The following is a 14643-nucleotide window of genomic DNA, read 5'->3' as shown; positions in this document are numbered from 1 at the left end:
GTAGCCTTCACTATCCCGGAAGTCACTCTGTTCCTTGGAGGCTGGCCTTGAACTCAGAGATCTGATCTACCTTCCCAGAACTGGGATTAAAGGTGTGTGCCACCACTACCCTGCTCAGCAAAGCCACTTTGTCCCCTTGTTTTCGTGTGGTCTTTGTGACGCACCTAATGTGGACCCTGGATGCCAGTTCCCTGGGCTCTGGCCCTAGCTTCATTGCCTCCCCATGGGCTGCATATCCAAATAGTCCCACCGAGAGTCAAGACTTCACTGGGGACCGTGGGTGAGAGGAGGGTTTGTTGGTATAAATGAAATGGCCCCCACAGGCTCATCATACGTTTGAATACTTGGTCCCCAGTTGGTGGACTGTTGGGGAAGGATTAGGAGGTATGGAGGAAGTGTGTCACTGAGGGTGAGCTTTGAGGTCTCAAAAGCCCATGACAGGCCCAGTGTCTCTCTGCCTGCTGCCTTTGGATAAGGATGCAAAGCTCTTGGCTCCTTCTCCAGCACCATGTCTGCCTGTGGGCCGCCCATGCTCCTATCATGATGATAATACGCTAAGCCTCTGAAACTGTAAGTCAGCCCAGTTAATGCCTCCTTTTTTTGGGGGGGGGGATTTTTGAGACAGGGTTTCTCTGTGTAGCCTTGGCTGTCCTGGACTCGCTTTGTAGACCACGCTGGCCTCAAACTCACAGCGATCCGCCTGCCTCTGCTTCCGGAGTGCTGGGATTAAAAGCATGCGACGCCACTGGCTGGCAAATGCCTTCTTTTTATGAGCTGCCTTGATCATGGTGTCTCTTCAGTAGACAGTACTAAGACATAACAGTATAGAACAGTAACTAAGACATAAGGGGAAAATTCACTCTGCACAGATGGCAGACCAAGCTTACACCTCACTTTCCCACATAGAGCAAAGATGGGAGAGAAAGGAAGTGGTGGCGGAGTAGGTGGGGGCTGAGGTGGCTGACGCCAGAAGCAGGGCCACCCCGCTTCTCAAACACCAGGGAAGCAACGCTGGGGTGCAGGTGTGGGAAAGGGGCAGGAGGACACAGCTTTTCTTCATGCACCCTGCACTGGTCTCCCAGAGCTACCCTTCCTCAACCCCTCAAGCCTTCTTCAACCCTTCCTGTCCCTCCTTGGTGTGGACAAGCTGCCACTTAGAGGCTACAGGAACAGCGCCCCCAGGTCTGCTGGCTTTAAGCTGGGTTCAAACAGTGAGAGCCTGGGAGGTTTTGGTACAGGGGACAGCCAAGAAGTTTCTCCCTTCTCTGCCTTGAAAGGTGTTCCCAGCAACACTTTCTGTCCCCCTCGGTGGCTTGGGCTCCTAGTGGAGAAGATGCTTTTGTTCAAGTCCCTCAGAGCTGAGCTGAGGCCCAGAAATTGGGGCGGGGGGGGGGGGCACAGGACTTCTTCGCACCGAGCTCTGAAGGGAAGCAGTGGTCTGTGGACGCCGGCAGGAGCCGTTCCACCGGGAAGCTATTGCACTTGGCACCGCTCGGCTGTGTTTATGGCACCCCTAGATGTTTCCATGTGTAGCTCGGTTACTGCTCAGCATCCCTAGGTAGGAATGGAGTCCAGGAACTCTCTCTCTCTTCATTTCCAGATCCCATTCCACGCCCCCAGTGCACGATCCAAAATCAGAGACACCAACGTGTTCTGCAGTTCTCGGCGCCAGACAGCCGTGGGCAGTAGGGACGGGAGGGACCTGAAATGTACAGAGCCAGGAGCCGGTTTTGGAGAAACCATCCCAATCGCCAGGGAGGAAAACTAGACAGAGGGCTCTGTTCTCCTGCAGCCAGAGTCAAAGAGAGGTAGCTCTAACCAGCGGGGCAGGCGGGGATGGAGCTGATCATAATAGTTGCCTCACGTGCTGCTGATTTTTACCTGGAATCACACTGCCAGGACAGAGCGTATAAACTGCACCCACTGCTGACTCCCCATAAATCTCCACTTTGTGGGCTGAGCAGATGGCTCAGTTGCTAAATTGCTTGCTGAACAGCACAAGGACATGAGTTCAGATCCCCAGCACCCACATAAAAAGTCAACTGTAGTGGTACGCAGTTGTGATCCCAGCCCTGGGGAGGTGGAGACAGGAGGATTCCTGGGGCTCACTGGCCAGGCAGTCTAGATTAATGGGTGAATTCCTAGCCAATGAGAGATTCTGTCTCAACTGTTCCAAGAGAGCCAAAAGCTACACAGAAAAACGCTGTCCAGAAAAACCAAAAATAAATAAATAAATAAGAGAGAGAGAGAGGGCTGGAGAGATGGCTCAGTGGTTAAGAGTGCCGCCTGCTCTTCCAAAGGTCCTGAGTTCAATTCCCAGCAACCACATGGTGGCTCATAACCATCTGTAATGTGATATGGCACCCTCTTCTGGCTTGCAGGAGTACATGCAAGCAGAGCACTGTATACATAATAATAAATAAATAAATCTTTTGAGAGAGAGAGAGAGAGAAACCAGTGCCAAAAAACAAGGTAGATGGTAACTGAGAAACAATACTCAAGGTTGACCTCTGGCCTCCAGTTACAAGTGGATAAATACCCACAGAGGTGAAGGTGGCTCACCTTTAATCTCAGCACTCAGGAGGCAGAGGTAGAGTGAGTTCAGGTCCAGCCTGGTCTATAGAGCAAGTTCCAGAACAGCCAAAAACTACACAGAGAAACCTTGTCTGGGAAAAACCAAAAAAATTAAGAGAGAGCTGGGTTTGGTGGCACATGCCTATAATCCCAGCACTTGGGAGGCAGAGGCAGGTGGATCTCTCTGAGTTCAAGGCCAGTCTCATCTACAAAGCAAGTCCAGGACATCCAAGGCTACAGAGAAAAAACCCTGTCTCCAAAAAAATAAAAGATACACAGAGAGAAAGGGAGAGGGGCAGGGGTGGGGGTAGGGGGGGCATGGGGGGAATCCTGAAGATGGGCCCCTGGCCAGTCACAAGTGTACACACACTCATTGGAAGGACAGGCATATACATAGCCCCTGCTCCTTTCTCTCCTTTTATAGGAATCTCAGCCACCAGTCTGACATGGTGATGCATACCTTAAATCCTGGCCCTTGGGATCAAAGGTTGAAAATCTTAAATTCCAGTCTAGCCTGGACTACAGAGTAAGAGTCTGTCTCAAACCCCGACTCAAAAGATAAGGGGGCGAGTAGAGGAAGGGAAGGAGAAGGAAAGATTTTTGTTTTGTTTTTTGAGAAGGATTTCTCTGTGTAACAATCCTGGCTGTCCTGGACTTGCTTTGTAGACCAGGTTGGCCTCAAACCCACAAAGATCTGCCTGCCTCTGCCTCCCAAGTGCTGGGAAGGAACTATATTTTAACTACTCAGATTAACTTTCTCTTCTCTCCACAGAAAATGAAACACAAGTCTTGGTGATGGAGCAGGGCCAAACTAAAGTCACACACACACAAAAAAAGGTTTCTCTGGAAATATAACAGGTTGATTGATACATTTCTAGAGTTTGTGTTATTTCCAAAGCTTAATAACTGTTTCAAACTTACAGTTGAAACTGCCTGTAATGTCTCAGCAGGCAGAGGCAGGGGGTCGCCACAGGACTCCACACCAGCAAGTAAAGCAGAGTGGGACTCGTCCAGAGGCGAAAAAAATCAAAGGAACAGCCATTCGTAAAGTTCACCAGCGTTTTGCTGCTACTGTGTGATGAGGAGGGTCTGGGGGCTTCTTTCATGCCAGGCAGGGCTCAGGCACTGAACTGATTAAGAGTTGTTCAAGAGGGCTGGAGAGCCAGGTCAGTGGTTAACAGCACTGGCTGCTGTTGCAGAGGAACAGAGTTCAGTTCCCAGTACCCACATAGTGGCTCACAACCATCTGTAACTCCACTTCCAGGGAATCCAGTGTTCCCTTCTGACCTCTGAGGGCAGCAGGCATTCCTATAATAAAGACCTCACACACATAAAATAAAGTGAAATACATAAATCTAAAAAAAAAAAAAAAAAAAAAAAAAAACTGGATGGTTTACAACCACCTGTAACTCTAGCTGGGGAGATCTGGTTCCTCTGACCTTTGTTGCTGTCAGCACTCATATGTACTAACACACAGACAGACAGAAACATACACGATTATGTAAAAACAGCTGGGCAGGAGTGCCGCACGCCTTTAATCCCAGCACCCAGGAGGCAGAGGCAGGCAGATCTCTGTGAATTTAAAGCCAGCCTAGTCTACAGAACAAGTTCCAGGACAGTCAAGGCTACAAAGAGAAACCCTGTCTTGAAAAACAATAAGAGAGGAGGGGGGAGGGAAGGAGGAAGAAAGGGAGAAAGGAAGGAAGGATGGAAGGAAGGAAGGAAGGAAGGATGGAAGGAAGAAAGGAAGGGAGGAAGGAAGGGGGATTTATTAGGATGGCTTACAGGCTGTGGTCCAGCATGTACAAAGTCTGTCTATCAATGAAAGGTCCAAGAATCTAGTAGCTGTTGAGTCTGGGAGGCTGGATGTCGCAGCTAGCGTTCAGTGAATGACATGACAGCATCCTGAAGAAGTCGGCCCTAATGCCAGCGGAGGATGGATATGGCTGCAAGGGTGAGAACAAGCAAGCAAAGAGCTTCCTCCTATTGGTTGCCAGCAGAAGGAAAGCCACCCAGATTAAAGGTGGATCTAGCCGGGCGGTGGTGGCACACGCCTTTAATCCCAGTACTTGGGAGGCAGAGGCAGGCAGATCTCCATGAGTTCAAGGCCAGCCTGGTCTACAGAGCAAGTTCCAGGACATCCAGAGCTGTCACACAGAGAAACTCTGTCTCAAAAAACCAAAAAATAAAAAATAAATAAAAGTGGCTCTTTTTCCCACCTCAAAAAATCCGGATTAAAAGTGGACCTTTCCACTTGAAATGATTTAGTTAAGGGGGGGGGGGGGGGGAAGGCCTCACAGGTGTGCCAGCACTTCGGTTTTAGTTAACTCCAGATGTGGTCAAGTTTACGAGAACAGTCATCACATCGCCTTAGGACTAACATCTGAGGGTGATCTTTAGCCTTGATGCTTGACGACATCCATACAAGCTTTTCTCTCTCTCTCTCTCTCTCTCTCTCTCTCTCTCTCTCTCTCTCACACACACACACACACACACACACACACACACACACACACACACACTTACACAAAGAGGGAGGGAGGGAGACTGGGGGGGGGGGGGGGAGAGACTTTCATTATGAAACTCCTCCTGAAGATTTGGAACAGCACATTCTTCTGAACAATATGCCCACACCCAAGAGCCACAGCTGACTGACAAGGGGCCACTGGGAAGGACAGCGGACACAGGGAAAACCCTGGGTTTTGAGGAGAGTTAGCAGTGATCACACACAGCTGGCCACGCCCTTGCCCACAGAAGAGCCAATGGAGGCTACCCCACTGTGTGGGGACACTCTGGCTTACTGCTCCAAGTCACCAAAGACTGTGAGTCGGAATAGTTAACCTTCATTGTAAACTGGATTGGACTTGGAGTCACCAAAGAGCCACACCTCTGCCCTGCCTGTGTCTGTGGTGGTGTTTTCAGAGAGGTTTAGCCCAAGAGGGAGAACCCGCCCTAAATGTGGACAGCAAGTCCCAAGGGCCAGAGTTCTTCGCTGCGTAAAAAGGAGTGTTCATCTCTCTCTGTTTCCTATTTGTACATGAAGTGTGACCAGCTGCCTCCAGCTTCTGGGACCCTCAAACTGTGAGCCAAAATAAGCCCTTCCCTTTGTTTGTTTGTTTGTTTATCTTTGGTTTTAGTTTTTTAAGACAGGGTTTCTCTGTGTAGCCTTGGCTGTCCTGGACTCACTTTGTAGACCAGGCTGGCCTCGAACTCACAGCGATCTACCTGCCTCTGCCTCCCAAGTGGTGCACCACCACCGCCCCACCCCCTTCTTTTTAAAAAAAGAAAAATGCACTTAATTATTATGTATGCAGTGCTCTGTCTGCATGTACACATGCATGCCAGAAGATCTCATTGTAGATGGTTGTGAGGGACCATGTGGTTGCTGGGAATTGAACTCAGGACCTTTGGAAGAGCAGCCAGTGCTCTAAACCGCTGAGCCATCTCTCCAGCCCAGCCCTTCCCTTCCTAAGCTGCCTTTGTCAGGTGCTTTGTCACAGCAACAGGAAGGTCACCAACATGTAGTTTCACTTCACCACGGAGTCCCTGGATTCCCCACAGAGAAGAGGAGAGGACTGCCTGGAAAGACTGACCAGGGTGATGAGAGGAGGACTGAGGCCAGAGGTACAAGCTGTTAACAATTGGCCAGAGAAAAAGAAGGTGCCAGAAGAAGGCACTACAAAGTAACCCAGCAGCCGACGACTGATTGCCAAGTGGGGTAGCCTGTCACCTGTGGCCATCAATCCATCTCCATGCCTGGGCTTAGATTGGTCCAAAGAAGCAGAGTCACTCACTTCCTGGAGAACAGATCCCACAGGGGCAAAGGAGGTGACAGGGACAGAGAGGCAACACAGCACCAGCTTCATGTGCCAGTCATAGCAGGGACTCAACATAGTGAACAGCTGGCCTCAACAGCAGCCAGCTCAGGGACCACTCAGCAGATTGACAGACAGTGCAGGGCATTTTCTGTCCATCATGTCTATTAATAAAATGCTGTACTTAGGACTCTTGTCTGGCTTTGGAGACAGCCACAAAAATGGCAAAAGAGTCACTTCCTGAAAAAAATGGACACACACGCAAAAAGTGCCAAGACACAGAAGGACACCCAAGAGGCAAATGGACACAGCAGTTCACTTGGAGAAGCAACTCCAGCACGCAGAGCGGTGGTGCGCACCTGTAATCCCAGCACTCAGCAGGAGGAGGAGCAGGAGTCCAAGGCTGTATGAAGTCTGGGCTATATGAGGCCCAGCCTCAAACAAACGAAACAAAAAGTTAAACAAACAGAAGGAAGAAAGGAGTTCAGCAATGGCTGCAGAAGCCAGAGCCTAGCAAGGGCACTCACAGCTGAAATCCCAGCACGCAGAAGGCTGAGGCCGGAGGATGAGTTCACGGAAGTAAACACAGTATTGATGCCAGTATCCACAAGGTACCATGGATAGATACACAGAAACATGCGCGCTGTAAACATGGATGCAGCTCAGCTCTGCACCCTCCAAGGGTCACACATCACCGTGGAGGGGGATCCGTGTGACAGACCTGCTGGGAAAGCTGTGAGGAGCAGTCAGACACAGGATGTGTACTCCGAAGAACCACTGAAGTGATGGCTTTGAGCCATGCCTGGTATCTGATTGCCCCTGAAAGGGGCAGAGTGACAGGACTATGCAACCCTGAAAGCATGTGCTACACCTCAGATAATTAAATGATACATTTCACACATGTGGGGACAAGCAGGTGAACGTTACGACCCATAGGGTTTTAAGTTTCCCCATCTGATTTCCTGTCTGCATTGCTCAAAGAAAAGCCCACAACATAAAAAATCAACCATGGGCAACGGCAGCAAATAAAACAAACATAATAGATACATGGTCTATTTCAGAAGGCATTTCCAGAGAAAAATAAGATTTAAAAAAAAAAAAAAAAAGGCAATGTGGAAGTGCAACAATCAGAGCCGGCCCACAGCCACCAGGAAGCCCTGCCGTCCAGAGTGACTCACTCCACATAGCTGAGGTTTTACCACACCTTGGAAAGCTGGGAGGCCGTGTGACGCCAATTCTGGCAAGAAGTCACCATCCCTTTCTTCCAACCCCATGGTCTATCTAGCTGCTGTTCTTTTGTCAGGCACCGTACAGTATCCACACCGACCCAGCACCCCTCAGCTAAAACCTAGCCTAGCTACCCACACACTCTACAGAGCCAAAGACAGAGAACTATCGGTGGGTTTTACAAATGACTCCCCCAGACTCTTCTTTGCCGAGTGATGGAGTCCCCAGCACGCTGGAAGATGACAGGCATTGGATGTAACCCATTTCCAAGCGGCTTGGGTTTCAGGAGCCTTATCCCCCCTTCTGGGATCAGATCCTCTACAAAGAGGGTTGTGAAAGGAGGGCCCCAGGATGCAAGTCCCATTGATCTCAGTACAAGGCCCAGGCAGCCAGCCAGCTCACCGGGGCCCAGCCCTTCCTGGTAACTGTGTTCACCGGGAACTCGGCTCAGACCTGAGCACTACTGCCAACACTCCGGAGTCAGCTGCTGCCCCGACACGCCTGGCCTGGCGAGGCCTTCTGATGCTGATGTGACCCACCATTTGGTCCCAGATGCAGTGCTGGGAGAATCAGAGTGTTAGCATGGCCTGGGCGTCACTGAAGGCCTGGGAGGAGTGAGGAGGAGACCACTGTGTCAGAGAACTGCAGCCATGTCTGCCACACAGCAGGGCAGCAGGCCTGCCAGTTCGTTCCTCAGAATCCTCAAGCCAGGGTGAGGTGAGTTGCTGTGACAAGCCTGAGCTCCAGAAAGGCCTTCTCTACCTCTTTTTTGTTCTTGTTGTTTTGTTTTTGTTTTTTCAAGACAGGGTTTCTCTGTGTAGCCTTGGCTGTCCTAGACTCACTTTGTAAACCAGGCTGGCCTCGAACTCACAGCGATCCGCCTGCCTCTGCCTCCCAAGTGCTGAGATTAAAGGCATGTGCCACCATGCCCAGCTTCCTCTCCACCTCTTATGCCAGCATTCCAAACAGCGCTGAAGGTCAGGGTTTCACTGGTGACTTGGGACCCTGCCAGGGAAGGTCTGGGTCCAAGGGCCACCCTGTGACCTGAAGCCAGGATTGGCTTTCCTCGCTCCCATTTCCTGTCCTGAGGTCCCTGGGCTGCCAGCGGTCAGGCTTCAGTGAACCAGGTCAGATCTGTCCCTGAACAAAGCTTGGTTGTTACAGATCTGCCGAGAGGCCACCGACAAGCAAGGCTCCTGGGACTGCCACCCATTCTGGTGGGAGTAGCTTGGTGTCATCTTCACTGTGGCTGCAAGTGGACAGGGGCCCAGGGCAGGGTTGGAGAGATAAGGCCAAGAAACTGGGTGGGGAGCAGAATGCCCCTCAACCCTCAGGCTCCTTCCAGAGCCTGGGGCTCAGCAGTACCCAGCAGACACTTCAGGAACAAGAGGCTCAGAGCAAACTGAACGTTGGGGCCCCTCGCAGCTCAGCAGGGCTGTTCTGGCAAGGCTCACCAAAGTTTCTGGAGCCAGTGCAAAGCTATCCCATTGGAGGAGACCAGCCCACCTGCCACAGTCGGCTTTGCTGCTGCCACAGACACCACCCTGCAAGCCTGGCCCTACAATGGCTTTCTTCTTTTTTTATAATTTATTTATTTTTATTTTTTGTGCATTGGTGTTTTGCCTGCATGTATGTCTCTGTGAGGGTGTCAGATTTTGGAGTTATAGACAGTTGTGAGCTGTCATGTGGGTGCTGGGAATTGAACCCAGGTCCTTTCAAAGAGCAGTCAGTGCTCTTAACCGCTAAGCCATCTCTCTAGCCCTCAACAATGGCTTTCAACCAGGCCTTAAGCCCTCTGAGGCAGACTGCTTTTAACTGGCACTTTTGGATCACATGACCTGTGGCAGTTCTTGTCAGGATTCTGAGGTCTCTCTAGAGAGGTACAGCACAGCAGGGCTTTACTTTGTGTTTTTGGAAGCCCCAGGGGGTCCACTAGGCCCAGGTCCTGATGATCTCCCCCTCCTAATCCCTGAAACATCAAAGAGCTGTGTTGTTTCCAAGGTAACAGCCCCAACAAACAAGCCAAAGTTGGGGAGAAGAGCCACCTCTTTCCATACCCAACTATTCACACTTCTTGGGGACCAGGTCTTGCTCTGCAGTCCCCTCCTCAACCCACCCCCAACATCCCTGGGGCCTGGAGACCCATTCAGCATGTGCCCCCGGGGGGGCCGGGGCGCGGGGGTGGGGTGGGGGGGGGGAAGGCTGGCCCAGTGCTGGTCTGTGCGAGACCTTTCCTATCAAAAAGCATCTTTAGCAAATTGTAGCACTGTTGCCACGCAACAGTGCCCACGGACAAACATGCGGAAACCAGGGCAACTCCAGGTTCCATGCCCATGGGGCCTCAGGCAGCCTGGGATGGACAGGACAATTTGAGAAGGGCACTGAGTGTTCAGGTGGGCAGCGGGCCTTCCATGGTTCTCGACACCCACCTGCGCCCTTCAGGCACCCACTGTCTGACGAAGCCAGCTGCTCCTAAATGAGACCCTTCTGTCCCCTCTGCTCCCATCCTGGTTGAAGCAGGTCTCACAGGTTTCAGACAGAAGGTGGGTCATCTCATACCCAACTCTATGACGGTAAGGGGCTGCAGAGCGGAAAGCTGGGGAGAGGAGGAAGCAGGGGCGGGAGGGGAAATGGCGGCCCATGCCTGAACTTGCCTTCCCACCTCCCCAATGGTCCGCGGGTGGGGGGTGGGGGGAGGGCTGGCTCCTGACTTGTGCTCAGTCAGCTCTTTTGAGACCAGGAGCCTCGGGAGCTGGGCAAGGGTGCGACATAGCCATAGCCTGGCTACCTGAGGAAGCCGCTTCCTCTCCAGCCCAGGTCCCACGGATACACTGGAGCCAACAAGCTTGAGCAGACGGAGAGGTGACTCAAGCTGTGGAGGGACCAGCAGAGAAGGAAGCATCACCCGTTCCCACGCTCACCGACACACGGGCGGCTTACTCCCAAAGTGACCTGGGAGGGGGCATCCCTTGTCCTTCCCAGGGCCCCCAGAGTGCTGGGTAGGGGTGAAAGCTTCATCCTGCGGACCTCCTAGGACAGAATCCTTGCCCAGTACAGAGCTGGCACAGCTAGCCACCTGCCTTGGAGTCTCCTGAGAGCCACAGGAGTTCGCAAGATAATTCCAAAGCCCATTCTGGTGGCTCTCAGCTACGTCCCTGGCTCTGCCACTGAAGATTTCCAAGAAAGCCAAGGGCATGGAAGGGGAATTCCAGAAGACTCATAGTCTGTGAGAAGCTAGGTTCAGGACCCCAGAAAACAAAAGGAGTGGCTCTGCACAGAAGGGCCTCCAAACCATGGGAGTCCAGGGGCGTCAAGGGAAACCCTGGGCCCTGCAATACGTAACACACAACCTCTCAGTCCCTCTTATGGCCCATTGGAGATAATTCTTAGGATAGCAGCTAGAGGTGGAACAGGAACCTCTGAATCTATTCCTGTAGAAACTCACTGTCACAACCAAGCAAACCCAGGACCTAATAATCCCAGGAGCTGCACAGCTCAAAGCGCCTGCCCTTAACCACTGGGCCACACTGTTACAAAAGGGAAGATAAGTTCAGGAAGAGCTAGGGCAGCCAGAGGGTCCTCCCATCCCTCAATGACCTGGTGTCCTGCAGCTTCCCCACTGGGAAAAAACACATTTTATTCTCCACCACACCAGACCCCTTATTCCTAGAGGTAAGGCTCAATCACAGTCACCCCTAAAGCCTGACGCCCCCCCCCCTCCTCCTGGGTGCCCTGAGTAACTTGGAGGCCACCCTGCTTCAGAGGAGACAGGAGCAATAAGGAGCTGCTGTCTCACCCATATCTGGCCTCCTCAGCGACAAGGCAAGCTCCTGCAAGCTAAAAACATGTTCTGTCATTGTTTTTGCAGCCTCTGGCCTGACTGTGAGTGCCCACCACAGAAAGCCTATTTGGTGACTGAATGCAAACTGTGGCCCTGGGGTCACTCCGGACAGACTTCTCATCTCCCCTCAAGAGGCCCCAGGAATGCTCACGGCAGGTTCCTGGCCACAGCGTGGTAGCCATTCCATGTATTTCAAGTTCACAACTAGGGTCTAGAAGTGGTAATCCCACTCAGTCTACAGGAAAAGCACAGACCTTCCAAGTGCCCTTGGATTTTCAGATACTTTGGAGATTTTTTACATTCTTTGCTATTTTGCTCACTTTCTGGTGGCAATGGGGTCTTAGGCCAATCTGACTTCCACAAGTGACCCTACTCAGGGCCAGGCTGCAGGAGACCTGGAGGACACCAGCGTGGGGCCAAACCCCACCACCCAACCCCATACAGCTGCAGCAGAGTGACCCAGCACCCCTTGGCACATTGCCAGGCAGGGAACAAATTGGATATGGTCCAGGCCCTCCCTTCTTCCCATCCTCCAGGCGCCCTGCCCCTTTAGACAAATACACGGAACCAGGGTGCTTGCTTTTACAGGGGCTGTAAACTGGACTCCCATAGACCTTATCAAAGAAAGTTTCATCTTTTCACCAAAACGTACCTGCTTACGGTTGGGTGGGTATAGGAGAGACGGCAGGGCCAGTGCTGGTCCTACCACCTGCCCGACTCCAGTAAATGCAGCCTCAGACTCCTCATGCAGACTCAGGGTAGGGAGATGGGGGGTGGGTTTCTGGGGTTTGTGCAGTAAGCTAGGTACCTGTGAACCTAGGTACCTCAGTGTCCAGACCTACCAAGGGGCCAAGGACGAGCGAACACAGACCTTGGCCATCCCTAGGCCAGCCAGAGAGCCCGGGAAATGCCCACAACCATTCCAAGCATCTGGAGCATGCTGGGAGGGAGAAGGGCCCAGTGCCAAACCTGAGCGCGGACCATCTGGAAGCCCCTTCCTCCCCCACCATCACAGCAACAAGTTCTCCTGAAAAAAAAGCCAAGCCAGCAACTTAGAGCCATGAGCTACTGACCCAGAAGGCTATTTTTCAGGGAAAACTAAATGAGCCTTTTTTTTTTTTTTTTTAAGATGAAGTAAAGTCTTTTTGGTTCCTGAATATGGAAAACAGGAGGAAACAGAACGTGACCTCAAGGCAGGGGGATGGCCCAAACGACCTCTTCAACTCTAACTCAGTCTCCTGATTCAGAGCTCTTATCTTAAATGAATTCACCGGTTCTTGGCAGAAAGCTTCCTGTCCACATAGATTAGGTGAGGAACCTGAAGAGGCAGCTCGCGAAGTTAGAGCAAAGTTAGAGGAAGAGGACAAAGGATCCGGCCTGAATTCACAAAAGAAAGAGTGAAATCAGGGTTATTGAGCCTCAGCTGGGCAGCCTGGGAAACGCAGGCGCAGAGTTAAGAGAGTGAGGTACTTACTTAATAACGATCACTGTGGAGCCCCTGAAGAGCCCTGAGACCCCCACCACACACACTACACTCTGCCTGTCAGAGTGAAGTTGGCATGCTAGGGCACTCATGGCACCAGCAGGCTCAAATAAGCGGCCCAGCCCTCCTGGGTAGACCTTTCACAGCCCGTACTGGGCTGATGACTAACAGAAGTTACCTGGTCCACCAGGCGCTCAGATTAAGGCAAAACAAAAAAAACCAAAACCTTCATCCAGCCCCACCCACCCAGCCGCCCACCCAGCCTGCAGCCTAGCACGTCAAACGCCACCTGTATGTCAAACATCCCACCGACAGGGCGGCCTCCAGAGCAGCCCCCTCACACTCTACGGTGAGCCAAGTTTGCGGGGACCCTAAGGCAAGATCAGGAAAAACTCCTGCGGCACAGAGAGCAAGAATCTTGCATGTCGGCCTCCACCAGGCCCTAGCGCCCCGGGTCTGCGCATAGGGAAAGCCAAGTGCGTGAAGGGCAGAGTTCACTTTTGGAGCGCCCGCCTCCCCCCCGCCCCCCGCCCACACACAAAATTCTCATCTGTGGAACAGGGCAATACAGCCAGGGGCTCTAGAATGCCCTGGAGGTATAAGGTCCTGCGGGCTCTGGGTCATCGGACTGACTTGGTTCCCGGGTGGCCTCGCCCACCTCGGCCACCAGGGCTCAGGTGACACGCACAGATTCACAACTCCGACCCTCCCCACGCCGGGCGCAGCGCCCACCTGAGTAGGACTTCTTCATGGTGCCGCCGTGGCCGCCGCTCCCAGGAAAGTGTGGCGGCGAGGCCCCGGGGCGCGGGCTCCCAGGTGGCTAATCCGCGGCCGCCGGAGGGCGGGAGGAAGGCGGGAGCACGGCCGCCCCGCCCCGCCCCGTCTAGGTGCGCGTCCCGCCCTACCCCGTGCCCCCACGCAGGTGTGTCCCGCGCCACCCGCCACACCTCCCTGAAGCCGAAAGTTGGTCGCCGCAGCTTTCCCGGGGCCAGGCAGGAGCTGGAGGGGAAGCCCCCCCCCCCCCCCCCGGGCGGACCGCGGGCCACCACCAGACAGTCCTGGAGTGCCAGGACGATGGCTTGGTGAGCCCGGCTGAGCACCACGCCGCGGGGGTGTGGGGGGGGGCGTGCCACACCGGCCGCGCTGGCTGCCCAGATGGGCCTGGGCAGCCGTGGTCTCTTCGGGAAGGTGGCCACCTTAAGACTGGTCATCATTTCTGCCGCATTTGACATTCAAGAAGCATCCATTCTGTGCTTGTGCCAGGCTCGGTGTCTTCTTGTAGCAGAGCCTGGGGCCGGCGTCCCTACAACCGTGGACTCTGAAACTCTGCAGCCACTGAGTTCTTACTTTTAAACTCTTTAAAAGTACACGCGTGTAATCTCAGCACTTGGAAGGCTGAGGCAGAAGGTTCACCACGAGTTTAATGCCAGCCTGGGCTATACAGTTAGTGACAGGCCAGCCAGCGGTATGGAGCAAGATCTGCCTTTAAAAAGGGGGATAGGGGGTGGGGTGGGCGGAGGTGGAGCACACCTTTAATCCCAACACTTGGGAGGTAGAGACTGGCGGATCTCTGCTTTGCAAGCCAGCTTGGTCTACAGAATGAGAGAGCCAGGACTGCACAGAGAAACCCTGTCTGCGGGCTTGGGGCAGGGGCTGAGGGATGGGTCAGTGGTTAAGAGCACTTGCTGCTTAACCATCAAACC

At 53.0% G+C, this 14643-nt stretch overlaps 1 protein-coding gene across 1 annotated transcript in view; it reads right to left on the bottom strand.

The window, feature by feature from the left end:
- The window catches only part of Septin9 (septin 9), a 164530-nt gene extending 150744 nt beyond the window's left edge, over positions 1–13786 (bottom strand). The window contains exon 1 of the mRNA XM_051159121.1: positions 13673–13786. Coding sequence (XP_051015078.1) covers positions 13673–13691 — 19 coding nt within the window. The 5' untranslated portion in view covers positions 13692–13786. The remainder of the gene's footprint in view (positions 1–13672) is intronic.
- Positions 13787–14643: the final 857 nt, after the last annotated feature.

The sequence above is a fragment of the Acomys russatus genome, chromosome 16, assembly GCF_903995435.1.
Source record: "Acomys russatus chromosome 16, mAcoRus1.1, whole genome shotgun sequence".
Classification (NCBI taxonomy): Eukaryota; Metazoa; Chordata; class Mammalia; order Rodentia; family Muridae; genus Acomys; species Acomys russatus.
Note: the sequence above shows the minus strand (reverse complement) of the source record. Positions and strands in the feature narration are given on the sequence as shown.